Source organism: Siphateles boraxobius, unplaced genomic scaffold (genome assembly GCF_051911475.1).
Source record: "Siphateles boraxobius isolate OS27281-9 unplaced genomic scaffold, OSU_SipBor_1 7, whole genome shotgun sequence".
NCBI lineage: Eukaryota > Metazoa > Chordata > Actinopteri > Cypriniformes > Leuciscidae > Siphateles > Siphateles boraxobius.
In genome coordinates this window covers 37,006,324-37,033,608 of record NW_027509197.1, presented here as the reverse complement: position 1 = coordinate 37,033,608, position 27,285 = coordinate 37,006,324, and the positions used below count along the sequence as shown (strand labels likewise).

The 27,285-nt window shown below is 36.7% G+C and overlaps 1 protein-coding gene across 1 annotated transcript in view; it reads left to right on the top strand.

The window, feature by feature from the left end:
• Positions 1-2,240: 2,240 nt before the first annotated feature.
• Positions 2,241-27,285, top strand: part of xirp2b (xin actin binding repeat containing 2b) — a 43,168-nt gene continuing 18,123 nt past the window's right edge. The window contains exons 1-6 of the mRNA XM_077216347.1: positions 2,241-2,746; positions 12,825-12,955; positions 17,127-17,255; positions 22,647-22,733; positions 23,798-23,867; positions 26,056-26,150. Coding sequence (XP_077072462.1) covers positions 12,899-12,955; positions 17,127-17,255; positions 22,647-22,733; positions 23,798-23,867; positions 26,056-26,150 — 438 coding nt within the window. The 5' untranslated portion in view covers positions 2,241-2,746; positions 12,825-12,898. The remainder of the gene's footprint in view (positions 2,747-12,824; positions 12,956-17,126; positions 17,256-22,646; positions 22,734-23,797; positions 23,868-26,055; positions 26,151-27,285) is intronic.

Here is a 27,285-nt window from a genome sequence, read left to right as displayed (position 1 = left end):
ATTCGTTTCTCCCCAGTACTGGATCATTCTCGTTTCTTTTGACTTGGGAGGGCGGTTCAGGAGACCTGGCGCCCTGCTGGGAGTGGAGAGACAGGGTCTCTCATATATCTGCCCCCACATCTGTCCCTCCCCGTCTCTGTGTGTCTCCGGTGTCTCCTGTAGCCTCTCTATTACATCACTGACCTGGTTTGGAGAAATTTCACCCCTCATCTTCAGCCCCTTCAGAACCTTGACCCGCAGAGCCCTGTCTCATGCTGGATACTTCACTGTGTGCACGATTTTTTGGGCTGCTTTTACCAAGTCTTTGTTTCATATTATTGACTTGTAGAGCATCTCAACTTTTTTAGCCAGGGTTTAATGCATCTCAGTCGGTAGGGCATCTTTTAATCTGAGGGTTCAGATGAAGGCCTGGCAGTTCATTGAGTTCGTATAGCTCAGATGGTGGAGCATAGCGCTAGCAATGCCAGGGTCATGGGTTTGATTTCCGGTCACTAAGGATAAATTTGTCTGCCTAATTCGATAACTTTGGCTCCACCAAATCTCAACAACATCAAGCATGTCATTCCATGTCAGTCCATGTCAAATCCATGTCAACCAAAGTTTCATTGGTTTTTGACTACTGAAGATTTACAAATGGAACTACATTAAGGGCCCACTGAAGTGCGTGAAACATGCAGCATTATACAATGTGTTGAATTTTCACTGAAACAGGAAAACGGGGCAGGGCATATCGAACAGCCCCTCCCAATTTGTTAAATAGCCAATAGCGTTCGTTTTGTTTATATCACAGCTCGGCTGGAGCCGTAAAGCCAATGAAGTTTCCTTCTAATCTCTAAACGTTTCTCCTTCTAATCTCCTCCAGATCACTTTAAAATATAACATTCTTTGCAGAATTCAAATGGGTTCGATATGTTTTCTGGTATGCGTTGACTCACGCATATGATCCGTCTGTGCTATCGTGTCTCTGGACTAGACTAGACAGTGTGCGCTGCAGCGGTTCGCGTGACACTTACGTGAAACCAGACCTCATTCACCCCAATGGAAAGCATATTTACACTGTCTGAATCGTTCCCTATCCCCTATATAGTGCACTATGTCCCATTCACCATGTAGAAAATAGTAAATGTGTGAACAGCTTCAGCGTTATATTTATAATGTAGGGGGCGGGACACTTTAGATTCTACAGAACATTTGATTGGACAGAAAATCTGATGACAAGCGGAAGTGGAGAGTGATGTCATCAAAAACATTGATATTGGTGGAAGTGAGAGACTGTAAGTTTTGAATGCTTATATCTTCTAAATGCGAATTTTGACATTGTTTTGAACATATTCACACTTAAAGGCAATACACTTCAATTTTGATATCATGGACTTTAAGTTCCCAAATTTTCTAGGATTGAAAGGCTTTAGAAATAAAGATACCAAAATGAAAGATTAAGAACCAGAATTTAAAAGGATATTAAGATATATTTGATACTTACTGAAAAAGAACACAAAAAATGCTTTTTCCCATTGTTGAACTAGACTAGAGCATCAGACTTTTAATCTGAGGGTTCAGATGAGGGCCTGGCAGTTCATTGAGTTCCTATTGCTCAGATGGTTGAGCACGACGCTAGCAACGCCAAGGTCATGGATTTGATTTCCAGTCGCTTAGGATAAAATTGTCTGCCAAATTTGAAAATGTTGGCCCTACCAAATCTCAACAACATCAAGCCTATTCAGTGATATTGGTGCAGTGGATTCTCCTTGCTTTGGCAGTGACCAATGAGATTTTTCTCTGAAGAACTGGCAAGCTGCTGTCCTGCTCGAATCTGATCCAAACCAATTTTCCTCAGCAAGCACAAAGCCACGTATCACAGACACTAATTGTTATGCATAAGCATGCACTTAAGTGACTAATGGAACAAGAAAGTGGAGGCAGAACCGTTTGTAATTATTGAAGGTATTATTGAAGTGAATCCATTATATTGCAAATGTTTATGGTTATGTGACACTCCTGACATTTAGATGAGCTTCCCATTGATGTCCTGCCCAAATAGGTTTCCATTATCCTGGAAAAAAAACAACAACCTGTAAATATCAGGGATTTCAAAAATATTTTCAGGCCTGAAAAATCATAAAAATGATTAAAAACCTTAAACGGTTATGAAATCTTGATCTTGGGAATTTGCTCAGTTCTGAAGAATGTATTAGTCTTTGCGAGTGTCGGTGTCAACGTTAGTCGTTTAGTCTCTCGCCTCTGTTCCATATTTAATCAGTGAGTGTGACAGACAGAGGACAGTCAGTGGATGCTAGCTTTAGGTGAGCCAACGGAACCAATGGAAAACAGCATCACATCACACTGCAGATGTAATAATCCCATAATGCAGCTTGTTGATTTTAATGACAGAACACAAAAATAATTATTTAACCTATAGGTCGAGAAAGAAACACAGACTGTTGCTTCCCAGCATGACAGGAAAGGCATGAAGGCCTCCAAAAAAAGCCCTGTTGGGAGTGCGCAGGAGTGAACCGAGGGGAGGGGAGAGAAGAAAATGGTCTGAAATAAAAGCAGCTGTTCCTGAAGGCTCACTGGATACACGTTACATTTATGGGTGCCGCTGGAGCTGGTCTCCACCAGCCTCGGGAGAACTAAGCAAAGCCAGACTGCTGGCGAGTCTGACGACCTGCAGGACAGGCAGGAAACTAAAGGCCCAATCTGTGGATCTCTAACCCTCCTCTTCCTCCAGACCCACACACAGTTGGTGAGTGTGACGCTGCTTGGACCGATTGATCTGCTTGGCTTGTGCGAAATGGATAATAAGTTCAGCTTGTTACAGCTGTTCGTTCATCATTGAATCATCAATGCATCATTGAATCATTTTCCTGTTATCACTGTAAAGCTTTGAAACAATCTGTATTGTGTAAAGTGCTGTATAAATAAAGGTGACTTGACTTCTCATGGCATTTTAAAGGAAATGTGGTGGAAAGAATGACTTTACAAGGAGTTTTGTAGTCATTGTTATTGATTGGAAGAGACATTACTCTGTGCTTTGTGATTAGAAGTAGAAGACTTGCAGGTGTTTGCTGTACAGAGATGAGAGGAGAGTGATTCTGTTAATGATTGTTGAAGAACTTGAAAAAGAGCCTTCTCTGAATAATTGTTCCTAATTATATAATTTTTGGTTGTGTTTTTTGTATATATTGTTATTAATTTATACTGTATGTAATTTAATAATAATAATTATTATTATTAATATAATCATTATTGCTATTGTTATTGTTACTATTGTTATTTATTTTTATATATTATTCATTATCATCATGATTATTATCGTTATTATTACTGGTATTGTTACTATTATTGTATTCATATCTACTTTTATATATTATAATTTAAATGTAAAAGATTATTATTAGTAATATTATATTATTTTAATGCATATTTTTATATAATTTTAATATTCTATTATTAATATCAGTATTATTAGTATTATTACACCAGTTGTCAGACACTCATGAACTATTAAAGGAAAAAGTATTTTTTTTGCTTTTTTTTACTATACTGTAAATAAACAGCAGTTTTTTTTTGTTTTGTTTTTTGTTGTTGCATATATTCTAATAAGTTTTTTTTAAGTCATTAGTGGTATTAGCTAATTAACCCCCTAAGCATAAATATAAAATTTAGATGAATTTGTCTTCTAGCTTGTGTGTGTCCATGGGCATTGTAATCGTGTGGTTTGTTGAGGAGAAGTGAGCTGTGTCTTTTACAATAATCTTATTTTCACCTAGTGGATGATAAAATAGATGACAAAGCCCCACAGACTTGCAATGAGCCATAACTACCGACCATAAACTGCTTAGCCTAGTCTTACAAGTTAGTCATCAATTTTCCTTTAAGACTGCTCATACCTTTAAGTCAGTTACATAAAAATTTAGATGCGTCTAAGTTGATACTGAAAAGTAATACTGTATGCCCCTTGGCTAACTGCTACTGTAGTTGATCATACCATTTCTTAAAGGGATAGTTAACCCCAAAAATAACAATCATCAACAACCATCAAGTTGTTCCAGCTGTAAGAATTTCTTTCTTCTGCTGAACAGAAAAGAAGATATTTTGAAGAATATGGGTAACCAAACCGTTGATGGACCCCATTGACTTCCATGATATTGAGAGAGAAAAAATACTATGGAAGTCAGCAGGGTCCATAAACTGTTTGGTTACCCATACTTTTTCAAAATGTCTTCTTTTGTGTTCAACACAAGAAATAATTTCATACAAGTTTGGAACAACTTGAGAGTTAGTAAATAATGACAGAATTTTCATTTTTGGGTGAACTATCCCTTTAAAACACAGTATTAACATAAAGGCTATTATTATGTTTGTGACACTGGCCCCAGAATATAAGAGAGCCTTGAGAGTAAACACCCCTTAGCAACACCCTGACAACCACGCACTCTAGCATCGTGGCTGTCCGTTTTGCTCGGGCAGGTGTAGTTTCTACAGTGTTTGGGAATAAAAGCTTTTTCATTTTGCTGTGAAATTCCATATTGAGCTGTTTATTGAATTGGTCATAAAACAGCTTTGCCTGAACCGCCAGCAATCTTCCTCCAGACTGATGTCAGACTCTAGGCTCTGTCTTAATGACCGAAAACACAAGGTTCTCATTAAGAAGTTGTTTGTCTCTTTTTCACCTGATCAATTCTGTCACTGTCTTGAAATTGCCTGTAAATTTGTTTTCTCTCTCTTTTACCTCACACTTTCTGCAACAAATAACAAAATTGACTTTACAAATTTAATTTCACCCACTCTCAAAAAGTTTTTTCAACGTGACAAACATTGAAATAGGGATTGCTTTTTATGAGAAGGCATTTTGAGGTGTTCAATGAGGCGCCACAAGCTCTTTCTTTATACTTAGAGGCATTCAAATATCACGGTAGCACTTTATGATGTTACTGTACACATTAAGGGCCAGATTTGAAAAGTATGAGGGATTTGTGACGTCAGTCATGAAGGAAAGTTGTTTCAGAAATGCAGGAGGATTGCAAAGATTTGCAAAGAGGTGCACCAATTAATCTATAAGACAAGTATTTGGTTATACGTTTATTTGGTTCATTTTAATGCTGACTTTTGGCTACCTTTCTTTATACTAATGTAGCATTAAATGCTGAATAGCTGTTATTTGTCAGCATGTTGTATTGCATGTGCATTTTTATAACCGAGCAAGCTGAGATAATAATAAAATGTGCTCTCTTAAAATGTCCCTCTTTCTCATAAAAGATGCATTGAGATGTATGAATCATTTTTGTGAATTGGTTTATCTAGAGAGCTCATCTACTATAAATTAAACATTTAAGAAATCAACAATAGAAGATTCACTCACTTATTTGTTGAAACTGAATTTTACAGCTTTTTAAATCAGTGTTTTTGCCTCAGTTACATTTTGTGTTGGTTTTATTGTATTTCATTTAAGGGGCCGTTTATACAACACAAATAAAAACAAAAAAACGTCTATGTGCTTTGTCTGTTCATTTACACGACAGCAGTGTTTTGGGGGCCTGAAAATGCAAACTTTTAAAAAATGGGTTTCAAATTGCAGGTCTTTGAAAACGATACCTTTATTGTCTTTGTGTAAAAAAACGCACATTTGTGAAAACAGTGATGTCATGCGTATTACGTGTTCAGCCCATAGGCTTGTAGTTTTTCTTTATAAAGTAACATCGCTGGCCTGGCTTGAATAATGGGGATCATTTTGACAACGTTGTAGTCTGTATGTGAAAAACGCAAAGGAAAGACTTGTCAGTTTTTAGCACATCGTTGTCGTGTAAACGTGGCCTTTATGTTCAAAAACTGTTTAATGTTGTAACCTTAACTAAGATCTTTGTTGGTTTTGTGGCAGATAAATGCTCTGATCTCTTGTTCATTTGTCGTGTAGTGAACAATTTTTTCCAAACATTTAGCTTGATTGCAGTTTACCTACTTTAAAGTTTAAGCATGGTAGTATATTCAGCACTGATATATATGGTTCAGTATATAAACACTGTATTGTGGCACTTTCATAAAACCCTTATTTGAGTTGAATCAACGTTCAGTAAATCACATTGTGGATCTTCTAACTCTCTTCAGCTCTCTCTCAGAAACCCGACCCCACCAGTCACCCTGGTTTAAAATAAGTTAGATTTATTTTTGCGGCTACTTGGCGCCTAGATTACTTCACTTTCCTGTCATGTGAGCTCTGGACTGTACATAACTCATTACAAGATAGCCCCGGATTGTTGACACTTTTAAAGCGTGAGGATTCGTGCGATCTCAGGGTGAAAGCTTTCAACCAGCACAAGCTTGAGAGTAAGCTAAGCATGCCATATAGAGCGCTGTCCTAAATATGAAGAACAAGGATGTTCCATCATCTTCTCTAACACAGAGCCGCATTAGAAATGCTTTGAAGCGCAAGAGTAGCTGTAACCAGGATTATTTTGGGTGGTGGATGTCTGTGGTTGCTCATCCTTCTTGACAGGTTGATGGGTTAACACCAACATACCCCCCACGCCAGCACGGCTAAAATAGACTACTCTTTACCCGGTGATGTTATGTACCACCACCCATGATCATGCATCATGTGACTGCTGTGCATTTTAGAAATGTCTTCTGGGTTCAGGGCTGGACGATTACAGCTATTTTGATACTTTGATACATTTTACCTTTTTGGGGATATTTTATATATAGGACTGGGTGATATAGCTCAGTTTTTTGTGTATTTTATATTTTCAGCTCTAAAATCAGTACCTCAACATTTAGGCATTTCTTTTGAAATATATGGAATATAATATATAATAAAATGAAATATATATATAAGGAATATATACAGAGGAGTGTACGGCCCGACTCTTTCTCATCTTCCTGAGCTTGAACGGACATATTCACACAAAATTATGTAAAATGCCCGTCTTGTCGAGTATCATCGTATTGATAGTAAACATAGTCAGTTATGTCTTAAGTAAACGTAAACGTAAAAATGAGAAATAAAATGCATGTGTAACAGTATATTAGATCTGTGCAGCTCTTAAAGTTACAGCAGCCTAATATTCCTGCTGCTGTCTGTTTTTATGTTAATAAAAAAGAAAAGAAAAAAATCGCTCACTGCTCTTGACTGAATAACTGTAATAATGGTTAATCTAAATTTATACAGTGAAGACAATGCAGTCATATTTTACATTTTGATTACAATTTCTGTACCTGAAAATCTAGTTTAGACCTACATAAAAAAAACCTGAAAATAATTTCATTTGTATATGTGTGTTCTGTTGTATTTATTTGTGCTATTGCTCGCAATTTGATTATTTCTACTTATTATTACTTTTACAATATTTGAAATTTGGCTAGTAGTTTTTGGTGTCATAACCTTATTTTTTAAGGTTACATGGATCAAATACAACTAAAACAATACCTAGGCCTGTTTTTATTTGATTTATTTATTACTTTTTTTGTGGTGGGGCAAATAAAAAATTTGAACCACTGCCCCGACCTGGCCAGTGGAAAAAATTCTTGCCATTGAGCCCTACAGATTATCTCTGTAATAATCAAATAAGCAGCAAAGGGATGCGGTGGCTGTGGGAGGAGTGCAGATATTGGAGTTCTCTGGAGATTTAATCACTGTCAGTGTGAACGCAGCTTCTCCTCTAACCACGTGACTCCATTCTGCTATGTAATGCCCACTTTTCATTATACCATAAATTCCCGAAAGATAAGATCAAGTACCTTCCCTTTTGACTTGTTGAAAATCCTGTTTCATAGAAATATGCCACAATACTGAAGTAAAAAGAGGTTGTGTGTTGCATAATACTGAATGATCAGGCTGGAAACTGCTAGGTTGTAGGCTCAAACCCCACAAGAGATGATGCATGAAACTCCTTAGTGCCCTTGAGCAAAGGACTTAACCCCAGGTTGCTCTTGGCAGATAATAAGTGTGCTTTAAGCTTTAGATAAAAGCTTCTGCGGCATGACAAATAATTAAGTAAGTAAATTAAATTACTAAATGTGACACTGGAATAACTTATAGGGACACATAGTAATGCCTGACCAAATACTGTATTTCAGTATTCAGAGCCATTAAAGCGTATATTTCATTTTTAGACCATTCAAAAACCTGGGCTGCAAGCACGTTTATACAGAAGTGAACCCAAAACACGCCACCTGACACAAGCGTTTTATTCATCTTTATGTACCTATTTAATAAATGCTTCAGTGCCATAAATAAGTCTTTAAATGGAACGAAATCGTTAAAAGTTAATGAAGAGTCCGTTTTGCTGATCGTGCGTCAGTACAGCATTTTATGGGATGATCGGCCCCGCTGCTTTTACTGCAACTGCAGACAGTCGCCAGCCATTAGTGCACTATATAATGGATGTTGTAAGATTATAACTGGTCTGAATCTCAGAAAACCTGTCAAGAAAATGACTTGGTTATTTTTCAGTCCAAAATCAAAAGAGATAAAATTAGAAATTATGTTTTGCAGAAAGAAATTGAAGCTTATTTTTAAATAGGAGATAATAAGATTTATTGACCTTTTGGAATTGATTTTTTTAAAGCATATTTTACTCCCCAGTTCTCTTAACAGTCATGCAAAATAACTATTGTAATATATATTTCTTTCATGACAACTCTTTGAGAGTTTAGCATGGTAATAGATATGACCATGTTAATGTGTTTGGTCTTGGTGGAATAGATCTGCAACGTTGCCGCTGTTGATTGTTGCCAATTACTGTCAATAAATACACAGATACACTGCTGAGCATGTAAGACATACCGCTTCAGCACAAACAGCATATATAAAATTACCAATGAACATGAACCAATCAGCTTGTGCCATGAAGTTAACAATGTAAACAATATCAGTTGTGTTAAGGACCCATCAGCCTGCACCATTTAGTGTTTCATGACAAACTTAGTGTGTGTGTGTTTGATATGAATAGTTCACCAGCAAGGTGACCACCACCAACAAGCTACAGATTCTTGCGCTCATCCTCATCCTGAACATATTTCATTCACTGGCATGTCATCAGATTCCCGGCTTAGACTGTCACTCTAATGAAGACACCAAAGCATTTCCCACAATGCTGCTGTCAGTGCTGTGAATGGTTTTCCTAATAACGAAACACAAATAAAAGCCATACCGCATCTCATATTCATGCATTTGCTAACACATCCAGAGCGCATTAATTTTAATTGCTATCTTCAAAAAGATCTTTCTTCTTTTTTTTTTTGATAAAGTGTTCTATTTGAGAGTGTGCCTGATCTATGAAAAAATCAAAGCTACCCTTTAAACTAATATTAGCTCTGTTCCAAAACTGCCACACAAAAATGCACACACAAATACGGAGTATTTTAATTGACCAAATAGATATTAATATTTGGTAAAATAATTTAAAATGTAATTTGAACTGTATGTATCAATTAATTTTGTATTAATTTAATTATTGACAGTTCTCTCAACATCTTTGGTGGATTTTTGTTTGTTTTGTTGTCTGAGCTCATTACAGTGCATTATACAACAGTCTTCTGTAAGGATATGATGCTGGCTGAATTTGTATAAGAAAGAAAGATAGTAATGCTGTCTAGTTAGATGGCTCACAATTTTTTTGGTACAGAGCATATAGAGCTAATGCAGAACTGTATGTCAGAAACAAGTTCAATCACATGTGACAGGCTATTATAAACCCTTTAGTCAGTACAAATCTGAGTCCTTCAGAGGAATCGGGTAGTTGTACTCCCACATTAGTGCATGTTGCTTTGCCTATACATCAATATCAATGTGCCAACACAGAGGGTGGGATTAGAAGCTCTGTTCTGATGCGTAAACTGTTCGAGATGCCAACAGCTCATTCCCTTAATGAGATTTTACAACAGCCACATTTTTATATTCGACAACGTTTAGTTGGGTTAGTGATGGGCTGGCGGTGTAATTGATCTCTGTGATGCTCCTGGATGGAAGCGAGACAGCCTTAGGTTATGAAAGTTTCTTCACCACCTCGCAACGTTTCCCATTAAGGTCTCACCTCCGGCTATGTTTAGGCTTGTTAGAAATATAGCGTGACTTCATCCTAGAACGACTCGGAGGTGTCTGGCCTTGGAGACCGCGATGACGGATAGTCTGTTGTCTTAGCTGGAATCGCGTCCTGTGTAGATATGCAAACTCTTGCAGTTAAATGTATGACCATCTATTTGACCTTTGCAAATATGACCTCTGGTCACAAGTGATATTAGGGACGTATCTGCTCTGCATCCAAGAATATGAACTCCTTGTAAGGCGCTTGGCTGAATACTGAATAGGATTTCTGATTATTCAATTTAGCCCGCTTGCCGAGTGCAGAATGTTGTCACTTTATTGTCGAGTCATTAGTGAACTGTCATTTGTTGTGGATAAAGCAATTCATCTCCTTTTTTTTAATGAGCAACACAATTAAAGTCTTAATGAAGCCACTGTATGACTTCCAGATTGCTGTAATCAGTCTTTATTGAAGTTTTTAGAATCACGTTCCACCTAAAAAATCTGGCATGGTGCATTAAATTAAATGTTGTTTTTACAAAGTGAGGACCTAAAAATCTGTGGTTAAAATGTCAAATAGTAATACAGCTCTGGAGATTTGTATGTTCATCAAGGATTAAATCGTAGAACAATCTTTTGACTCCGTTTCAATATGCCCAGCAGTTAATCTTGCTTTTATGAATTAATGACCTGGTATAATTTGGTAGTGTTTGTGAAGTCAAGCATCGCTTTTAGTATTGCTGAAATTTACAGGTTTGAACAAACACCTAACACTAAGTATTGAACTTTTGCATGTAACTCATCCTTCACACTTTGTGCTAGACATGATTGATTTCTCTTATCAGTCTGAGAGGTGTGCTGATCTGTGCCAGCTTTTGTCCTGAGCCAATAAGTAAAACCCAGATCGCACCACCGGCCTCGCGACGTTCTCTCACGTCCCTCGGCCGTCCTGTTCGCCACACCGATATCTGTGTTTACATTAATCCCCTTCAAAAATGATTCTTTTGGCGATTGCATTACTATGCGGCATGGTTAACCCTTGGGTTTTGAAGGGCCGTACTATTGTTTTTTTTATATGATTCACGTCGGGTGGCTTTTATTAGAGTAATTTGGGGTAAGATGATCCCCCCCACCTTATTTTTTTTCTCTGACCATTGATTGCACATAATCTCATCTCAGCACTTTTGTTTTGATGAATGGCTATGCTATTTTTAATTTTGTCAATACATCTAAATATCCACTTTTGTGAGATTTAATCAACCGAAGCCGTTTTGAGGTTAATTGGTCTAATTTCGTGTCTCTAGAAAATACTGTTATTCCTACATTTAATAATTATTGTAATTAATGGGTTATTATTCAGTATTTCCACAAATTAGATGTACATTTCAGACATCTTTGCCTTCATTAAAAAATACAGGTTAGTTGAGTGAAATCGTTCAATTTGCATTCACAGTGTTGCTATTATGACATATCTTCAATTAAAATATGGGCAATAAAAAATGTAAATATTCATATGCCTACATACTGTACACAAGTCACAGAATAGTTTTTCCTTTCAGATGAATCAACAACTAAATCTCTTACCGGGATTCTGCTCTGTCTGTCATCGGTTATTCAATTATTCAACTAACTTCTCTAAAATCAGTTTTAAATAGAATAGTTGATTTAGTATTTTACATTGACACTTTAAAAAATATTAATAAGAATTATATCAAAAGTCATTTATATATTCTGTATGCTGTACTATATGCCAGGTAGCGGGGCAAATTACCCCAGTAGTAGGGTAAGATGGCCTCTTTGAATGATTTTACACTTTGTACTGAACTAAATTATGAAAAACAAACTAAAACAAAACAAAATAAATTAGCAAATGTTTCTATTTATTTCCTGATGCATCATCATCCTGCCCATGTTAAACTTAAATCTAAATATGTTACAGTTTAAAAAGTAAATGCACATTGCATCTTCCCTCATGGTACCCTATTTGCCAGCTTGGATAAGTTAAAAGCTGTCATGGATGTTTTCAGCGCAAAATGTGACTGAACCGATATAGACCAGAAAATAAAGCTAATTTTCGTTTGTTATTTTATCTACGACTCGATAGATGTAGAATTCTGAAGTGAAATAAAGTAGCATTGTAAAATTGTTTTTATTTGAATGAATTTGAATCAATTATAGCGAGAGAGAGAGAGAGAGAGAGAGAGAGAGAGGGAGATTGTGAGTGTGGATTACAGTGTGCGTATGTATATAATTATGCTTGTTAGTTTGTTTACAAAAACAGCAAATGTATCACCTCATTGCTGAGAAATATAATGTAGCTTTCAGTAACGAAGCTGTTTTATTTATAAAATTCACAGGTCAAAGGTTGAAAACCTGTTTCTATCTTGAATGTTTCTGTGCGCGCACAATTTCTTAACTATAAAGTTCCCACCTCAGTATAAAAAAAGCTGTGAGTTTTAGTGTGAGCACTTACAGACACATCTGCTTCATAATATGAATTTTTGGGCGAACATGTCGCCCTCGACTTGTGGATTCAAAGGGGAATCGGATATGCGTGTTTTTCTGGTCAGATGTCCAGATACGGATATGTATCTGATTTAAATCACATTTGGACGTGGCTCAGATCGGATGTAAAAAATCAGATTTTTGATGCCAGTGTAAACGCAGCCTTAGTAACCACCCAGGACTATGGTGGTCATTTAAAAAACATAATGCACAAGCAAGCACCACTCTTTTTTTCTTAAGACTATATACAAATGTAATTATTTTATTGTGTCTGTTGATGTATTTACACCTGCAGGCAGCGTTGCAGAATCCAGGACAGGTGCTCTTGAAGAGAGCGCTCACTCCGAACCCGTCCCGCTGAAGAACCGCATGGCTGTTTACCAGGTGGCTGTTTCCAAACAGGACAAAACAGGCTTCTCCAGCGCGGTATGCTTCACACACACACACACACACGGATGAAATCCGATACAATCATAGGAGACTCATTTAAGATGTAAATACCAGGAGTAAACAGCGATCGGTGTCAGGTGACCACTTGTGAGCGAATCGCTCAAGATGGATGTTAATACCAGGTGTAAGCGGGGCTTAAGTGATCCTGCTCCATCACTTTCAGCCATCAGTCATGTTTAGACAAGCCTTAAGAGCTTCTGTTGGAAAGACTAACGCTGTTTACTCAGCAGTTCCCATCCAGCTGTCTGAGTGCCATCAGATTGATCAGCCAATATCATTTCAATGAGGCACTTGTGCGCCACCCAAACTTGTTATGTCAACGTCTCATTAGAGAAAACGATCAAAGCTGATAAATTCTGACTGTTCTGCGTTTAAACACTGTGTGAGGACCGAAAGCACTCGGTGTCAAATTCATGTATAATTCCAAACTCATTGATTTATGCAGTAATTGCTGCGTGGTACATCAAATCACAATAGAAACCAGCGTCTGTTTGATTTGCGCTGCTTGTCTCAGTAATAGAGACAGAAGGATTGACAGACAAACATAGCGATGAGGACACGAGCGCGACCAAACGAATTAGAAAAGCAATGGACTTTAGAAGACTCCAGTAGGCAGTGCATTATGCAGAAACCTCAGCTCTCTAATGATTTGACAGTTCTGGTTAAATCTCTTAAAAACGGTTTCTTAGAAACTGAATTTAGAGATGTCAGTAGTGGCCTTGACTCACAAGATCACATGAGATCAAACATGACATTCAAAAGGATGTAGTATAAGACTTGTTTTCACAGACATACACTACCGTTTCAAAGTTGTTGTTGTTGTTGTTGTTTTTTGAGAGAGAGAGAGAGAGAGAGAGAGAGAGAGAGAGAGAGAGAGAGAGAAATTAATACATATTAAATTGTTCAAAAGTTACAGTAAAAGCATTTATAATGTTACAAAAGATTTCTGTTACATCAAATAGCAGCATCAGCATTTTGATTTCTGAAGGATCATGTGACACTGATGACTGGAGTAATGATGGTGAAAATTCAGCTTTGCCATCAGAAGTAACATCAAGCGTAGCGTCAGTTCTGGCAGGACACGTTAGTCAAACTCGCACCAGCTGATTCTCAGCTGATCCACGTCTACCAATAGGAATACGTCGCTTATCACTGTAACATACAGTATATAAGCTCCTTCAGTATTATCAGCACCAATCGCGTTTCTCAGGAGCGAATTACCCTCCCCCTCCCCAGCTCCTCCTCTATTCAGTCAGGATTCCCCTTGAATCAGAATAAATTCTCGAATTATGTAGTACTTTAAAATCTTGAATTAATGATATCTGCATACATTGTTGGTTCTGTTCTGTTTACCCTAAGGGGGGTTATTGCTCTTATTCATGCTATAGGCTGCATGGATGCGCAGGGAGTTCTTGCCCAGAACAGAACCATACCGCCAATCCTAACTGTATGCTAGTTGTCAATCGTATTTGACGATAGTGGTCCTGACTGAATTACATCTAAACATATTCAAACATGAAACAGTTGGTTTAAATTGTAATAATATTATATAATATTTCTGTTTTTACTGTATCTTTAATCAAATAAATGCAGCCTTGGTGAGCATAAAAGACTTCCTTCAAAAACATTAAAAAAATCTTACCGCCCCGAACTTTTGAACAGTGGAGTGCTTTTATATTATCTGAATTATGTTTCTTGATATGTTGGCAAATAGTTTTTTTCTTTATTAAGCTTAAAAAAAGAACTATTAGCCAAGCTGTTTAGTTTTTGACATTTGATTCTTTCAATTTTGGCAAATTTGCTCTAAAAAGCTGAAAATAACATTTGGTTAACTGAAATTAACTTGAAACTGTCCTTGTGAAAATCAGATGTTCTGAAATAACAGCGTTTAATGAGTACAGTGAAGTAATTGCTAATTATTTAGCTGTTACTGTGTGAATTCTTTCAGAAGAATTAAAGGGATAGTTGAACTGAAAAAGAAAATTCTGTCATCATTTACTCGCCCTCAAGTTGTTCCAAAGCTGTATGAGTTTCTTTCTTGTGCTGAACACGAAAGAAGATATTTTTGAAGAATGTTGGTGACCAAACAATTTCTTTTTGTCAAACCATTGACTTTTATTTTTTTTCTTCTTCTTCCATACTATGGAAGTCAATGGGGACCAGAAAATGTTTGGTTACCAACATTCTTCAAAAAATATTGTGTTCAACAGAAGAAAGAACTTGATGCCGGTTTAGAACAACTTAAGGGTGAGTAAATGTTGACAGTTTCATTTTTGGGTCAACTATCCCTTTAATTTCCACTTTTTTATTGTTTGTGATATTATGCTATATTAAATGGGTTTTCAAGGCAGCAATGTATTCACAATGCATCTTTTTCATCTTTATCAATGCAAAAATGTTTGCAATATTGTGCAGTTTTTCTTGCCCGGGCGCAGAAAACATGTCCTTGAGTTACTGTAGGTGATGGGCCGAATGCCTCTGCTCATGTGCGAGTACAGTGACATCATTGTTGTCTGTGGCTTTGTGTCAGTGTGAGAGTGAAATGTGTTGATGGGTAACCAGTGGGAGTTCAGGACCTCTCCAGAAGCCCAATTCCCTCCGTCTCTTTCTCTCTCTTCGGCTGGCTGCTAAAAACAGCACTGCACATCCACTCTGTGCCCAGTTGAGGTCAGATCCCTACAGGAGGGTCAAAAGTACAGCAAAGTTATTGTTTCAGCTTTTGTACAAGTTAAAATACACCGGTAGTTTTTGTGGAATAATGTCGACTCATTTCTCAGTGTTTTAAGTGAACAAAAATTGTGGTTATAGTAAGGCACTATAGATGAAGTCAGACCTTTTCACAAGGACCATACACTACCCTTCAAAAGTTTGGGGTTGGCAAGATTTTTTAATGTAAAAAAAAAAAAAAAGCCTCTCATGTTCACCAAGGGTATATTTATTTAATTAAAAACACAGTAAAAACAATCAAATTGTCAAATATTATTACAATTTAAAATAACTGTGTGCATAAATGTATTCCTGTGATCAAAGCTGAATTTTTAGCATCATTACTCAATGATAATATCCTGATTTGCTCGTTAAACATTTCTGGTTATTATCAATGTTGAAAAAAGTTGTCCTGCATATTGTTGCAGAAACATATTGTTTCATATTGTGGTGGAAACCGTGATTTTATTTCAGGATTCTTTGAATAGAAAGTTTAAAAAAAAACAGCTTTTATTTGAAATATACATTTTTGTAGCATTATGGATGTCTTTACTTTTTAGTTGTGCAGAGGGTTTTTTGCAGCAGTTAATTAATGAATCCAAACGAGATAAACCAATTGAGCATGAAAGAAACAAAACACAAATTAGACTCATCATAGATTGTTCTTTTATTCACAAAAAGCATTGTTTACCTGCAGCAATTAATGTTAACTGTTGCTGTCAGGCAGTAAACTCCATTTATAGTTAAGATAATTTTTTATTTATGCATTTCATTAGTCATGGCAGGAGTTCGACATCAAATGCCACAGAAGAGCGGTATAACTGGGCATAATCCAGATGCAATGTAGCTAAGCACTTTCATCATTTTATAGAGCTGATTCAGGCTTCTGGTTTGCAGTGTCACACATCTTAGGATCCTGTATCTATAACACTTAGAAATGGTTTTCAATATGAATTGAGTTGAATGAATGAATTGGTTTTCAGTTGCAAATTGCATTCAATATTCAATCATTTTGTGGTGCATTTATGTATGCATAATTAAAGCTAAGCAGGCACTGAAACAGGGCGAAAGCACGTGCACATAGACAACAATTCAGGGGCGACTGACGGGTTAACGGGATTGCTGAGAAAATGAAACCTCACGATATCAGGGCCATAGACGGGATGCCATGCAAATGAGACTGTCATGCAAAATCTTAAAATGTGATTTTGTAAAGCCACAAAGATAATGAGATAAAGGCTGGAAGCTGTGCTTCTGTGTGTGCGTAAGCCGCATTGTCTCATGAATATATGAATATTTTTGTTCAATGGTGGATGAAGACGAGAGACAAGTGATCACACTTTGCCTCCCATAATCTTGCAGCTCTTGTAAAAGCATAAATCTGCTTAGCATGATTTTTCAACATAGGCGACCGGTCTGTCTTTGTCTGTTTCTTCATCAGGTCATGGAGGACGCCGACGTTTGTTCTCTGCCTGGAGGCCTGGCCAGCGTCCGAAGGCAGTTTGAGAGCGAGAGCATGTCTTCGGCTCACACACTCACCCAGATTCATCACACACACAGATCTGTGCAGGTCAGTGTTGGAAGCTGCTTGGAAACTGTAGCTTCCTAAACTAGTAACTCATATTATGCACTGCCTTTCAAAAGTTTGGGGTCAGTACGCCGGGTTTTTTTTCAGGACACATTCAGTGAATCTAAAGTGTCAGTAAATTTAGTAAATGCTGTTCTTTTGAGCTTTCTATTTATCAAATATTTTCTGGTTTCCACAAAAATATTAAGAGGCACAACTGTTTTCACCATTGATAATAATAAGAAATGTAATAATAATAACAGATGATGAAAGCATATATTTTGAAAATATTTAAATGTATATATTATATTCACAACATATAATATATTTCACAATATATTATATTCATAACAAATAATATCACAATATATTAAAATAAAAGTTATTTAAAATAATTTCACAGTGTTTTTACTGTGTGTTTGATCAAATAAATGCAGCCTTGTTTAACTTAAGCAACATTTCAAAAACATTAGAACATATTATCGACCCCAAACTTTTTAACGTTAATATAAAAGCAGGCATGCAATCTAGTTTTGTCTGATCGCAACGTTTTGCATCCACATGCAACAAAACATTTTGATGAATACGCATGTGCAGGTTTAACAAAATTAACATTAAAAACTCACAAAGTGAAAATTTATTTTTTGGGCATGATTTGCTGAGGAGGGGCCATGTGAAACTAACCAAAAAAATCTCAGTAATATTTATTTGTTGTTTTATAGAATTATATTTAATCTTTTTCTTCATACAACACTTGAAATACTACACAGTCACAGTATACGCCTGCCGCTATGTGTATGTGAAAGCATGTGCTAAAATGCTTTTGAGATGCAGTCACTTTGATTTTGACTCACTGCCATACAGCATCTGTTGAAAAAATAAATGGATTTTAATGTCATACTAAAGTGTCACGCATCATTACACACATATCTGTTTAGTTTCTACCCAGGCGATTTATAGCACTACAGAATTGTGACTGAACACAAAGAACACACTTCTCGTTTGTTAATCTTTTTAGTGCTTTTGTTCATTTTAAAGTCCCAAAACTAATCCTGAAGATGTTTCAGATCCATCTTTTGTTTTCCATTCTAATCTGTATTGTAACATTGAGTCTTGGATGCAAAACTAGTTCAAGTTCAATGAAACATCCTCAGCCGTTTGGGTGTGAGGTGCCAGTATATTGGAAAAATAAAGTTTCAAAATTGAAACTGCAATTCTATTCCCTTAAATTCAGGGAACTTGTGTATCATTTTGGAATGGTTGGTGCAGGGTTTAAACGCTACAAGCATCCATGCAATTTCCATGCGAGCAAGTCTTCTGGTGTAGAAAAGAATGGATGTGCAAGGACTTTTGCAATAGGATTAATCCTCTTACAGCTGACCTTACACAAAACCCCAAAACCTGACATTATAACAAGTCAAATCTGTACCCATCTGTACCCTCTCGTATCTGCATAGATTCTCCCAAGCTTCTGAGGCTCATTAGCATTGGCACATGCCAATATTATGCATGCAGCGCTTGCCTCTGAAAAAATCAGATACTGCTTGCAGTGAGAGGAGTAGAATGGAGATAAATTTTGGTCACAGTCTGTGTAATCCAACTCTGGCGATCCAAATTGAATCCAGTCCACCCATCCATCCCGTTGAGCCTGAGCGTGCTCCTCTCCCCTGCCGGGACGGGGTGGCTTCGGCTCACTGATAGAGAAAAAAAAAATTCCCACTGAATACAGAATGACAGGAGAAAGTGGGAGATGTGCTCTCATCACACCAACATTGAAGTGCGCTAGAGCAGTGGCTCTCAAACTCAAACTGTGTCATGTGATATGAATCTGCAAATGTAATATAATATATATATATATATAAACTGTATGTCAAATCATATTTTGTTGCTAATTTCTGGTTGATATACAATTTTAAATGAGCGTATGCATTGCCTGCTTTCGGTTGTCTTCAGCGTGGGATGCTAATCGATACATTTGCAAATTTAGTAAATGGCTTTCATTCCATTCCATTCAATTGAGTTCATTTGGCCACAAATCACAGGATGTTGATTTGTAATTTGAATTGGAATTACAGGAAGAGGAATTCAACAAAAAAAAAATTCTCAATTGGTTTAGATAATATGAATTACTTTTTTTTTTTTACTGTATAGGAAGAACGTTTTATAAGAGGAAATATTTGATCAACCGATGACCTGTGAAATATCCACTTAAGGTCTAAATAAAATTCTTACAAGTAAAAAGTATAATTTTCCCCTACAAAAGCACATCCCTTCTATGCAAATTAGGCTCATTATAGATTTTGCTTTTATTCACAAATATTGTATTGGTAATGGCAGCTATTTAGTAATTTTCTTCCTTTCTATTTTTTATTTATTTTTATGTTCCATTTAACCACAAACCACATGATATTGATTTGTTATTTGACTCGGAAGGACAGGAAGAGGAATTCAACAAAGAAATCCAACTAAAACAGTATATAAATCAAGGTGATTAATATTCATTTCTTTGAAAAAAGTAGTGTAAAAGCCTTTTATAAGAGGAAAGATTTAAGCCGCAATGACCTTTGAAACATGTACTTTAAAGGTCTAAATAAAAATGATTCGAGTAAAAAGTATAATTTTGCCTTGAAAATAAAATAGAATACAAACACACCTCCTTTCTATGCAAATTATAATAGATTAAGCTTTTATTCACAAGTCTTGAGTATTCACAGAGCATTATCTACCTTTCTTCAACCAAGAATACAAAATGTGAGGTGATTGGCAAATAAGGTGAGTTGTTTCATGAGTGTCTGTTTTTGACCCTGAAACGATTCAGGTCTTAGTTTTGAGAATTGAAAATGAAACAGTCTGGCAAATGGAGATGAGGAGAAAAGGCTTGATGAGCACAGTTTTCAGTCTTCTTTTGACGCAGCATTACCTTTTTAAACAGGAAGTTAGTGATTTATCAAAAAGCCCTTTTTAATAACAGTATTAGGTTACATCACTGATTTGCTACCTGCTATTCAAAGGCAAGTGATATTTGGAGGAAATACATTATTCTAGATATCATTTGATTGGACAAATAATTTTGTATGAGCAGCAGCATTTCTGTTTTCCTGAAAAATAAAGATTGTACATGGCTTATAACGTATATTTGTATGTACACTAGCTTATGGATAACCTCAGAGCTGTTAGTATAAATTTAGTACAAATGTATTGTACTTATTTCATAAAAGTTTGAGAACTGTTTAGATCACAAAATTCATGTTCCTCTGTTTTTGTAGCTTTGTGAAAGCAAGATGCAAACATTTTTACGTATAATTTCAAAGTTGTAGTTTACTGAACATTGGAAGGATTTACCACACAACGTTGATCAAGTTTGGCACTAATCCACAGCTCACAAAGAGAAGCACGAAATGATATACACTGAGTAGACAAATGAGAACATAAGCTGACATTATGTATCATGCTGCAGTTATTTGAGAGAAGGATCAAAGGATTGTGTTGCAGCAGGTCATCTCATTATCTGTGCTTTCTTTTGCTTGTGGTGACACTCATTTACTTAACTGGGTTGTGTGTGCATGTTGGGGATGTGTGTGTATATTTAAACCATAACTTGAATCGCATTATGTGAGTGTTTGGTATGTAGGATGTATTTTTGAGGTTGTTTTTTTCCCTTTCTTGGATAATGAGGTCTATGTTTATCTATGTAGAATTTAGACCATCATGCATTTGAAAAAGTTTTCATATAGGTTATTTTCTGCTCGGATTGTCAAATACAAAACATGCTTAAAAGGTTCTTTTTTTTTTGGGACAACCACAGTATCTATTCATGGTCTGTCGATTTACCATCCCAAACTGATGTCCTCTGCTAAATTAAAGCAGAAATGTATGGAGAACTAGAAGTGCCTCGAAAAAATAAATTAAAAAAGTCAGTAATCATTTAAAAATAAATTGACAAATAAATAGTCATATTTATTTAAACCATATTTATAGTGTAAATAAATATTACTAATATGCAACTTTAATTGTTATTTTTTCAAGCTTAGACAAATGGATAAAGAACAGAAATTTGCCAATCAAGTTAAAAATACCGCTGAAGTATTTTTGAGTAGACTTTTTCCATTTGTCAAGTGCTTTGAATCCAAGTTTGTAGTGTTGTGATTCATCTCAGAGCCGGTTGGTTTTGGTTAATGACTTGGAACTCTTTAGTGTTTTTTTGAAGTCCCTCTGAGAAATACTTCATCAGAAGGAATCCCGCTGAAGCAGGTTGCGCTGTTGCTTTGATGGGTGTTTTGGGTCTGATATTCAGTCACCTTTGGTTTAAATGATGCAATCTACATCAATGTATGCAGCCATATCTCTTTTAATGATCTCCGTGTGTTTTCTTGTGCGTTTTCGGGCTGTTTTTATGGATTGGTATTGATTGCGTCCCTACTGATGATATCACACTTGCTTATGTACGGCTGCATGTGTTTGTGTGTGGGAGAGTGTGTTGGAACGGATTATAACATTGCAAAATCTGCTCATCCAAGAGCTAAAGCCATCAAACCTGCCGTTTAACAGTAATTAGCACTGGCTAATCCTAATCCTGAAATGGAAAACGAAAATGTAAAAATTTATTCTAATTTGTGCTTAAGTAATACAGATTTCATGCAAATATGGATAAATATGGTTTTATTTCCAAATCTTCAAATATTTTCCTCTATAATTATGATTATAAGTTATACAGTTTTGAAAAGATTCTGCTGCATTTTTCTGCTTTGATATCTTTTTATCAAATGCATTGCAATTCACACACTACCGATCAAAAGTTTAAAATCATAACATTTTTAATGTTTTTGAAAGAAGTCTCTTATGCTCACCAAGGCTTAATTTATTTGATCAAATATACATTAAGATTTGGATTTAAAGACCTAATAAAATATTTAGTCTCAGATCAATATTTCATGTCTAATTATTTACTTCAGTGGCAAGTAGCCGTGTAATAAGCGGGATAATGTACATCCCTGGCTGGATGTACATTATCCCTTACCTGTCACCCGCTAGTCCAACAGAGTAGAGCGTATGGCTGGTGTCAAAATAACTGGGTGCAAAATGGCTGACTTAGCTAAAGACAGGAATGAAGATAAAGAAAAAATTTGCACCAAGAAAAATTCATTCTATAAAATTACTTTATACTTCATTTAAAGTTGAGTGTTTGAGTCTTGCAGCTTTTTGTTTATATTACTTTTCACGACCAAAAAATAGGGAAACACGTTACTTCACAAATATATGTTGTTTGTGACTAAGAGGCTGTTAGATACACTGACAGTAAGGAGCTTGTACGAGCGCTGTCTTGGAAAGACGTTTTTGTGTTCTTCTTTTCTATGTCTCACCCTCTAACAACAACCCTTGTCTCCTGTCACGCAGGAGGTGTCAAATTCATCAGCGATGAGTGTGGCGAGCAGCAGCGGGGGTCGACAAGTCTCGCAGCAGGTCTTCCTCCAGAATGAAAGGGTACGGACATTTCCAACAACCCTGCTACTAATAACTCTCCATTTCACAAGTCTAAAACATCAGACTAACAGTAGTGGCTCTTGCCTTTTCTCTGTACGCGGTGCTGAAGTGCCTTATTTACTGTTTACTATCTGCTGTGAAATGTCAAACTGACATCAATTTTCAATAATGTGAAATTTTTTAATTTGAAGTTGGAGGTTTTAGCACTGTCACCTCCACATGAAAACACTTCCATTTACATTTATGCATTTGGTGGGCACTTTTATCCAGAGCGACTTTGCAAGTGCAATGCATTCAGTTTATGCACTCCCTGGGAATCGAACCCATGACTTTGCCCTACTTTAAAATAACCTCACATGCTAAAAGTGATAGAAATGAGGAAAAGGTGAATTAAAGTGTTGTGATCCCGTGAAAATACTCAGAAAAGAGATGTGAGATTCTAAGAGTAGTCTAGTAGAATAATTCAGGGGATATTGATCTTCAAATCAGGTGAGCAGATCAGTGTCTGAGTAGAATAAAAATAAAACACAAAACCCTGAACCACACACCATGAAAGTGATCTTGCCACAGATGTTCTTGTCATGCCAGTCACATTGAAAATGCCAAATCATTTTCTGTTTTAAAATGTACATTTATGCATTCGGCAGTCACTTTTATCAGTACATGCGTTCCCTGAGAATCGAATCCCTGACTTTGGCATTGTTAGCATTCTCAACTGAAGTATAAAAAAATATATATTATATTAAAACAGTTTACCTTTTTACCAGTTTGTTTATTTACTGAATTGTAAATGTTATTAATTAACTATTTGTTTTTAGTTTTTTTTAGTTTTCAAACTTAATTTGTTTATTGCAAGTCATGTGCAAGTTATTTTGTTTATTGCAATGTCACAGGTTTGAGGAATGCACATACTGATAAAACACACTTTGGGTCACTTATGAAAACATCTGTCAAATGCATATTCAAATCTATGTCAGAAATGATCATTTAGCTCCTGTTGGTTGCACTCTATTTTATTCTTGCTCTAAATTGAATTGTTTTTTTGTTTTTTTGCCTTATTGCAGACTGCACATGATCAAATCACTCATAACAGAGAAGTGATTTCCAGTCATGAAAATCATCACAATGAAACTGGTAAGTTCAAGAGCACTGATTTAAAGATAATAAGTTCCCTTTCGTTCAGTCACTGTGAGTTACGTCAGTGAATGAAGAAATGGGGGTTTCGCTTAGAAGCCTATCACCTTCGAGTTTTAGAAAACGAGCCAATGGCATGAAAATGCCTTAGGTCTGCGGAATTTGCATGCCGCGACTCCGCCCCATCACGTGGGTATAAAAGGAGGAGCGCTGGCAATCTCGAATTATGTTTTTGCTTCAGATCACGGTCAAGCTTCGGTCAAGACTTAATGACCTCAGTGGAGGTAGAGTCCCCTCTCCCACACCCCATTCTATCCCCTCCACGAGAGGTGGTACTTTGGCTGGTGGCCAGGGTGACCTGAGGGTTACGGTGTGCAATAGAACGCCGGCGATTCCTCCTCGGGCCACACCCCCTCTTGTGCACTGCAACCCGCGAGCGTGCAGGATGAGATTGCCGGACCCGCCCCGAGTCTCGTTTGGTGCTCCAGATGATTAGACAATGTCGGAGATGAAGACTCGGCTGTGCTGCCGTCTTCGGGTGTCCCAACATTGCTCGAGTCTGATCCGGAATTGACAGCCATGCTTTCCCAGTCAGCCGCGAGCATCGGGCTGGAATGGAAACCTCCACCCTGTCCCGAGCGCTCGCGGCTGGATGATTGGTTTTTGGGGGTGGCGATTGCTGACAGCACCCGCCCCCAATACCTTTCTTCCCGGAGGTGCCTGAGGAGGTCATGAGCGTGTGGAAGTTTTGTTTGACTTCTTGCGAATACTCAGTGGCCTCTTCCGCCTTCTTTGCCCTCGATGAAGCCGTGGCCAAAGGGTACATTGGGGTTCCCCCCGTGGAGTGTTCTGTGGCAACACAACTGTGTCCCCACAGCGCCTCCACCTGGCGGGGGAAAGCGTCCCCCTTGTGGTTTTCAGGCTCCTCAAATGTCATCTCTTCATGTGCACATGCGTGGTCCAGGAAAGACACCTCTGGCTTAACCTGGTTGATATGCGTGAGGCTGAGTGAACCCGCTTCCTCAACTTTTTAAATGTTTAAATTAAATTGTCAAGTTATTGTGCGATTACTAAAATAGGCTAATGGCGCTCGGCTGTGACGTTCAAGTTCAGTGCTGTTAGAACCACAACATGGATCGGTGGATAGCAACAGGCTCTCTGAAGAGAAAAAAGGGAGAGGCAGAGGTTACTATTATCACATCACACACATGGCCTTTATAGGCAGTTTATATGAAACGAAATGTTTATAAATGGAATGAATAAGGCCTGTTATTATTTTAATTTCCAGTTAGTTTCTTGATCTCGCGTTTCTGAAATGTTTTGCGGATGTGCTGTTAAGTGGACAAACTCAAGCCTACTTTTGAGGACTTGTAAAACTCTGAAGATTAATAATCGCCAAAGGTTTTGAAATGTTGACTATATCCAAGTGTTCTTATTACATAGATTTCATACTCCATTGCTATGGAAATAAGCCTGTTGTTCAAATGAACCTGATTATGCCCTCGGGCGCTTGAGTAAATAAATAAGTTAAATATGTGGCAGCCGTTGTGTGCAGTAAACTTTCTTTTAACAAGCCTGTTGTACTGATGTGATGACCAGTTATAGTTTTAGTGCTAGTAAGCCTTTTTAGAGGTGCAGATTAATTCAGGTAGGACTGTGTGTAGACATATTTTATTATGTGTATTATGAGGGGGTCCACGAAAATTCTTGATTACAAATAGTGGTCCACACACACAAAAAGTTTGAAAACCCCTGCGCTAGGGCCCTGTCTACTCGACATGCCTATTTGTTGAACTGGAACCTCTTTGTCACCTGGTGTTCTTCTTGCCGAGAAGACAGAGAAAGGGAACGTCTCGGTTACGTATGTAACCCTCGTTCCCTGAGTTAAGTCCCTCTGCCACAACCGCTGTACCGCTGGTACGGCCTGGATATCAGTCTCGGCTCCTCAGTAGGAAAACATAATGCAAGAATTCCATTGGCTCGTTTTCTAAAACTCGAAGGTGATAGGCTTCTAAGCGAAACCTCCATTTCGTCATTCACTGACGTAACGTCTTTGTTCCCTCCTCAGGGAACGAGGGTTACATATGTAACTGAGACGTTCTATATCACACTTCAGCTCATTATTTGTTTTGTAGTGCATTTTACAGAGACAAGATGTTTAATTTAAATTTTTGCCTCTTGCTTCCAGAGGAGGAAGAGTATTATCCAAGGCTCTCAACTAAAGAACTGGCACAGCATTTTGAAAAGACCATCGAGGAGGCAGCCCCCAGCAAGAAAATTAAGGTAAGTCCTTTTTAGCCGACATCTCTACTCTGACACATGAATGTATTATGCTTTAATAGGATTCAGTGCATAAAAAGACTCTAATTACCATCTTTTTTTACATGTTTCCATGAGTCCCTCCACTTTCAACAGCATAGTTTTATTGAGGTTCATAAGACTTTAGAGCCTGTGTTCAGCTCTAAATGTTTTGATGTTGTTATTGTACATCAACTATACATCTGATATGGAGTTATTTTTGTGTCTTTATTGTGCATCCAAAAAATTCAAACCAGTGATGGTTCAGACTCAAAGTCTTGCTCTCAACACTTAATATAATAATAATAATAATAATAATAATACATTTTATTTAACAGCGCCTTTCTAAGCACTCAAGGTCGCTTTACAAATAATAAACACAGGTACAGGGATATATTTATTTATTTATTTATTTATTTATTTTGCTTAAGAGATCAGTTTACTTGCATGTGAAATCTGCATAAGCTACTTAGGCATGTTTTTGTAGATTGAATCTTTAATAAAATTTCATATTTTTTAGATACAGTATGAACACATTAGTAGTGACAAAAATGGCATTGCAATATGAAAAATACACTATATTAAAGATACAGTGTATGCAAATATTTCTTACTTTCCTGTGTAGTCTTGCACAGTAAGATTGTTTTAAGTATTTTGGCATAATTTACTTGGAAAAAACAGAAGACATTTTTAGTGTGCTATAATTTTCAAGTTTAGTACAGTGATATTGATGTTTTTAGGGAGGTGTGTCTAATATATTCATGAAGTTGTTGTTTAAGTATAACAATGCACTTGGATAGATAGAAAAATCTTATTTTTAGTAAATGAATAACACTTTCAACTGCAGAGCGCACTGCTTCTGTTGAGCAGTTTTAAAATAATCACATTGTCATTGTAATTGTGTGAGGAAATGCTCTTTATTTAAAAAAACCTTTTTAAAACGTAAGCAATATTGTTTCTCAAGCAAAACATTTTTACACACAAAAGAAAAAAAAAGATTTTGAGCCTCAACAAATATATATTTATTTTTTGCTTTGCATTTAAAAAAAAAAAGAAGCACAATAAGGACACAACAATACTGGAAATGCCTTTGAAATAAATAGCTCTAAAAATTAAAGCA